This window comes from Sardina pilchardus, chromosome 10 (genome assembly GCF_963854185.1).
Source record: "Sardina pilchardus chromosome 10, fSarPil1.1, whole genome shotgun sequence".
NCBI classification, from domain to species: Eukaryota; Metazoa; Chordata; class Actinopteri; order Clupeiformes; family Clupeidae; genus Sardina; species Sardina pilchardus.
Window position 1 is genome coordinate 29,878,612 of NC_085003.1, and position 6,511 is coordinate 29,885,122.

Below are 6,511 nucleotides of genomic sequence, written 5' to 3' on the forward strand. Positions count from 1 at the left end.
CACTGGGTTGTATAGTGAGGGCTAAAACATTTACAAACCATATACACAAAAACGGTTGTTTTGTGAGACGTAGGTCTGTGTTATACAGTGGGCAAATATTCTGAGCAGCATAATGTCGTTTCGTTGTGTGTTAAGCTCTGCTTGCAGTGGAAGTATTGACAGATTCATTACTGTTGTTTAATAGAAGTAATGGGGAAAAGGGGGGACGATGGGTAAGGGGGACCAATCACCAGTGCTGGTGGTCAGAATCTGTGGGGTTCCCAAGTCCATATCAGTTCAATGATTAAGTGCTTCAGCACTACAAATGTGCAGACATGGCACACTCCCAACCCCCCCACCACGATACTCTCCCTCAACCCCCCTTCTACAGCTGTAGCTTCACAGGAGCTCAGCTGATTGAATGGTTGGAGCCAATGATTAAAGAAGAGTGGATTGATCCTGGAGCCTGTACTATACTGTGTGGGAACATCTGCGCAAACACAAAAGTCAATCCAGCAGTCCAACAGCTCTCTCAGAGAGCAAAAAAAAGAAGAAATTTAACAGCAAGAAATGTCTTGATTTTTTTTATTCTAATACTTTCTCTTGCTCAGATTTCTATTGCCATTCCTTCCTTCTTTTCCCAACACATTCCCAAACCCATTCATAGACATGTACACATGCACTCCGTGTCCAGTCCGTGTCCAGTCCGTGTCCAGTCCATGTCCAGACCTTATCCAGACTCTTGCAGCTCTCCTTCCTCTGCTGCATCCTCCTCACCTGGCCCCTGCCCCACCCCTCTCTGAGCCGGTTCCAGCCCTCCCTCTTACCTCCCTCCCTCCCTCCCTCCCTCCCTCCTCTCTCTCTCTTTCTTTTCTTCCTCCCCCAGCCAAAAGGCCTTGTCTTCTGGCCAAATCCCTCATTCTGTCCCTGCAACACCCCACGCACTCTCTCCTGAGAATTCAGCCCCGTTCCACGCGCTCTCCCGAAGAGGCAGAGAGAGAGAGAGAGAGGCGGGGTGGGGGAATACCTGAGAATTCTTACCTGCAGTTCACCTGGAAATACTACTCACCCCGGAGGACCTGTCACTGCCACTCACCGGTCGCCCGAAGATGCATTTCGCCTCAGAAAACGTCCTGCTACCCCTCCCTGCGGATCACCTGAGATCCCCTCTCCTGTGCTCCTTTGATAACCGGAACACCAATTCTGTGCAGGACACATCCAGTGCTCTCCCGGGGGTCCTTTGAAGAGAAACACGATCAGATAGCACCTCTGATATCGGACATCTGAACACAGAGGGACAAGCTGCAGGTCTCTGATAACGCAGGGCAACTTCAACCCCCTGAGTTGGGGCTCAACCACTGTCTGAGTCTTCATTGACAAGGCTGTGACAGTACACCATGGAAAAAGAGAAAGCAGAACAAACCGTGAGTCCTGCCCTTTGCTCGTGCAGAGCACGAGGGATTTAACTTGGTGATCGGGTTTAGAGGTGGGATTTGGGAATGGCATTCCAAATTTGGAATGGCTAATTTCTGTAGCTATTGTGTTTCTGTATTGTTTTGTTTTGACACAAGGATTAGCTCCCAGTAGGTACATGTCAACTAAGGCATTTAAGATGGTCTTGATGTGATTTTAACTGAACTGAATTTGAATAGTTTGTCACTTTCCATGAGTCTGGTCAGCATCAGTGATTAGCTAGAAACTGGAACACTATATGTCTCTCACTTCATCTGGTTTCCTTCACAAATCCATCATGTGATCTTGTTGCCTCTTTTGTGTGATCATCCTCACAAAATCCACTCATGTGGCCTTGTTAGTATCTCTCTTTATGAATTCAGTGACGCGCCCGGGAATAATTCCCCCTCAATATCCTTGTAAGCCGTGCCCAGCTGTGTCACCAATTCACGTGATGGTGGATCCTTTCTTCTCCTGTCCCCCCCCCCCCCCCCCCCCCCCCCCCCTCACCCCTGCCTCCCCATCCCTTTCATGCAGTGAGTGAGGGGCTAACAAGCCTCTGGCGGGCTAGTCCTTGTAATTAGGGTCAAACGTGACCCTGAGTGTCTCGCTGCTGAAGGACTGTGGCCCCGGGGGGCCCGGGATGCATGCTGCTCAGGCCCTTTGTTGTTGTAGGATTTGCTGTCTCAGGGAGCTGTAATGTAAGGGATTGGGTGTCATTACTGGCACTGGTGAGCGGGGATGGCAAATTATTGTTTTGGGGGGGGGGGGGGTAAAGGAACAGGTTTTGGGGGTTGGGTGCACCAGGGTCATGGTGTAAATTGTGTCCTTGTGATTCACTGGCACACAATTTGGCACACTGAATATCGCGCTACACATCTGTTGGCTATTTTATCTGAGGATTTTTTGCCGTGTTAACAGGTTTCTATCAGTACATCTTTCATTCACCATTATGACTGCCTGTGTGTGTGTGTGTGTGTGTGTGTGTGTGTGTGTGTGTGTGTGTGTGGTGTGGTGTGGTGGTGGGGGGGGGGGGGGGGGGGGGCTTTCTACTGTTCAAAAGAGTGAGGGCCTCTAAAATCACCTGTCTTCCAAGTGGCAGTGGCCATGTATGCCAAGCCTTTGAGGAAGTGGCTGTTATGATATGAAGACGTAAAGGAGTGTGTCTGTCGTCGGCAGGGTTTCAGGGGTTTAGGAAAGGTAATTTTATGAATGAATGGGGGATTGTTCTCCCCGACAGCCGGTACTGAGAGTCAGCCTAGGCCTTTAATTAACATCATTAACCTGAGAGACAGGACAAGCTGCTGAGAGGAGGAGAGAGAGGGAGAGGAAAAGAGAAGGGGTACTTTCCAAACCTGACCCTGAACAGTTTCCGTATTCAAACAGGTAACACTGGGAGCATTGCTATTACACAGTGAATAGACAGAACCTTGTTTGGTTGAACACGCTGCTTTGATGTGGCCCATGTTGTAGCCTGAACCATGTCTGCGCTCAAGGCTGGATTTGTTTATATGGTGTAACTAATGGTGTACTTATACGAAGCCCAACAAGTCTGGGTGAAGCAACTTTAGTTGTGCAACTTCCCCTGACTCTGAGATGGAACCAGGGAAAGGGAAAGGAGAAAGACAGTGGACTGAACACGTTTCGGAGGATGGGTTCCAAAGAAACAGGACGTGAGTCAGTATATTGATAGCATCAAGTAAGAGATAGAATAGGCATTATGATTCAGAATTAGGGGCACAATTTACTCTCTTCTCCAGGATTCCATGGAAGAGCTTTTGGCTTTTGTGCATCATTGGGCTTTCACTGTGACATGAAGTGGGAGTTTGTCTCGACGCGTAATGATGACTCGACGTTTCATAATTATGTCTCTTTCCAACTTTTTCTCTGTCACACTTCATTTCTGCTTCCTTTTGTATTATCTCCGACACATTCGTCTCACCCTTTGTCTCTCTCTCTCTCTCTCTCTTCCTCAGATGCCCTCTCGCTGCGGCACTGCCGTACGAATCTTCACCACCACCCTCTTCGCCGCGGTGGTCCTGTTCGCCATCCTGCTGGCCTACGTCACGGGCTACCAGTTCATCCACACCGAGCAGCACCACCTGTCCTTCGGCCTGTACGGGGCCATCCTCTTCCTCCACCTGCTGCTGCAGAGCCTCTTCGCCTACCTGGAGCACCGGAGCATGCGCGGGCCGGCCCGACCGCAGCACCTGCGGCGCTCCGTGGCCCTCTGCATCGCCGCCTACCAGGAGGACCCGGACTACCTGCGCAAGTGCCTGCGCAGCATACGCCGCATCTCCTTCCCCGGCCTCAAGGTGGTGCTGGTGGTCGACGGCAACCGGCCCGAGGACGCGTACATGATGGAGATCTTCCAGGAGGTGATGGGCGGCGCGGAGCAGGCCGGGAGCATGGTGTGGAAGGGGAACTATCACAGCGGAGGAGGTGGTGGAGGAGGAGGAGGAGGAGAAGGAGGAGGAGGTGGAGGAGGAGGAGTAAATGATGAGGAGGCGGCGCGTGTGACACGGATATTGCGCAACTGCCGCTACTCGTGCATCATGCAGGAGTGGGGAGGCAAGCGGGAGGTCATGTACACGGCCTTTAAGGCCCTGGGAGACTCTGTGGACTATGTGCAGGTGGGTTGCGCTCACTGGGCTTGTTGGAGGAGAGGTGGAGGACTGAAAAGAGTTCTCTGGCATGCAATAGGTCACTATTCCTCTAAAAAAGGTTCTCTGATATTATACTTTTGATTACTGTAGTGTTATCACAAAAAAAACAACATTAAATGTTTTATGGATTTTGTGATTTAGGCTGTGATGTCCATAATTACAAAGTCTGAATGAAATGATTTTGTAATGTGTACAATGTGTACACTGTGGCCATTTTTTTGGTGTGCGGCTTCATGCCTCAGTAATCTTGGGACACATTTGTGCAGCTATGCATTTTACTTAGTGGGTAGAGTGTGCCATCCTGAAAACAGCACTCACATCCATAACAATCAGATTACTGAGTTGGCAATCTTATCTCCCTCCCTCTCCTTCTCTCTCACACACATACACACGCTCACACACACACACACACACACACACACACACACACAATCCATTGTCTTAGAGAGTGAAACTCCAAAGCGCCACACAGCCTAATACATTCTCCTATACGCAATGTTTAAAATAACTCACTGAATTTATTATCTATCTCTCCTTGTGGTATGTCCGCAGTGTCCTTGTCCCTGTGGGTCAAAGTTCAGCTGCGTATACCTGACCCGTCACCTGTGTTTATGAGCACACCTGTGCACTGTCAGCAGCCTCTCATTGCACTGCGCAGTCATAGCCCCTGATTGGCGGCTGTTGAAACGACAAGGACCTTGAAACATCTGGGGGCCCAGCGCCATACCTCATTTACAAACGACAAATGTTAGCTTAGCCTCGAGACCCAAAGTCTTCAAAGCTGGGAAAGACGACGGACTGTTGGTTAAATGGCATGCTGAAGCAGCTATTTCAGTCCTGACCCACCGTGTTTTTGTGCTTCACCGTAAATCAAAGCAGTTACGACCTCTTTTGTGCTGCTGTGCTAATATGTGTGTGTGTGTGTGTGTATGTGTGTGTGTGCAGGTCTGTGACTCAGACACAGTGCTAGACCCTGCCTGCACTATAGAGATGCTGAAGATCCTGGAGGCGGATCCTCTCGTTGGAGCCGTTGGCGGTGATGTTCAGGTGAGCTACTTGGGAACACGCGACCCCCAGAGCCTCCCTTTTCCATGCACTGTCAGTTTCCAGATTTCTTTTCTGTCCATATAAATGAGGCCCTTCTCTGTCATAAATAACTCAACAGCATCAGTGCTTTCCATCACGTATATAGCTATCTCAAAAGTTTGGCCTCTGCAGCAATGAAGAACCTGGCTGCCTGAGCTTGCTGCAAAGGAGAACAGTATGAACATTTTACTGAGTGCACCTCTTCTCTCCCCCCTCCTCTTCCTCTTCCTCTCCATCTCCATCTCCCTGCAGATCCTGAACAAATACGACTCCTGGATCTCCTTCCTGAGCAGCGTGCGCTACTGGATGGCGTTCAACGTGGAGCGGGCGTGCCAGTCTTACTTCGGCTGCGTGCAGTGCATCAGCGGGCCCCTGGGCATGTACCGCAACGCCCTCCTCCAGCGCTTCCTGGAGCCCTGGTACCACCAGACCTTCCTGGGCAGCAAGTGCAGCTTCGGCGACGACCGGCACCTCACCAACCGCGTGCTCAGCTTCGGCTACAAGACCAAGTACACGGCGCGCTCGCAGTGCCAGACCGAGACGCCCACGCGCTACCTGCGCTGGCTCAACCAGCAGACCCGCTGGAGCAAGTCCTACTTCCGCGAGTGGCTCTACAACGCCCTCTGGTTCCACAAGCACAGCCTGTGGATGACCTACGAGTCGGTGGTGACCGGCTTCTTCCCCTTCTTCCTGGTGGCCACGGTGATCCACCTGTTCTACCGCGGGCGCCTGTGGAACATCCTGCTCTTCCTGCTCACCGTGCAGCTGGTGGGCATGGTCAAGGCCACGTACGCCTGCTTCCTGCGCGGCAGCCTCGTCATGATCTTCATGTCGCTCTACTCGCTGCTCTACATGTCCAGCCTGCTGCCGGCCAAGATCTTCGCCCTCTTCACCATCAACAAGGCCGGCTGGGGCACCTCGGGCCGCCGCAAGATCGTCGTGAACTTCATCGGCGCCATCCCCGTGACGGTGTGGGCGGCCATTCTGCTGGGCGGGGTGGCCTACACCATCTACTGCGAGACTCAGGAGCCCTTCAACGAGACGGAGAAGGCCCTGCTCATAGCGGGCACCATCTTGTACGCTTGCTACTGGCTCGTCCTGCTGGTGCTGTACCTGGCTATAGTGGCTAAGCGGTGCAACAAGCGTGAGGAACAGTACCATCTGCCCTATGCTGAGGCCTAGCACAGGGATATTACTGATTGACTGCTGAGAGCCTTTCCTCTCCTTTATGGTGCTGCTACAAGAGCCGGACCAAGTCCTGACGTGATGTTTGACCTTGGAGCCGCTCCCTATCCATGGTGCTATGGACTCGCCGGTGAGGGTTGTGT

General features: G+C 51.7%; 1 protein-coding gene across 1 annotated transcript; it reads left to right on the forward strand.

The window, feature by feature from the left end:
• Window positions 1-1,397: 1,397 nt before the first annotated feature.
• Window positions 1,398-6,511, forward strand: has3 (hyaluronan synthase 3). The gene is made up of 4 exons (XM_062548188.1): window positions 1,398-1,403; window positions 3,408-4,064; window positions 5,043-5,144; window positions 5,436-6,511. Exons 2-4 carry the CDS (start codon window positions 3,408-3,410, stop codon window positions 6,363-6,365), a joined length of 1,689 nt encoding a protein of 562 aa, XP_062404172.1. The 5' UTR covers window positions 1,398-1,403; the 3' UTR covers window positions 6,366-6,511.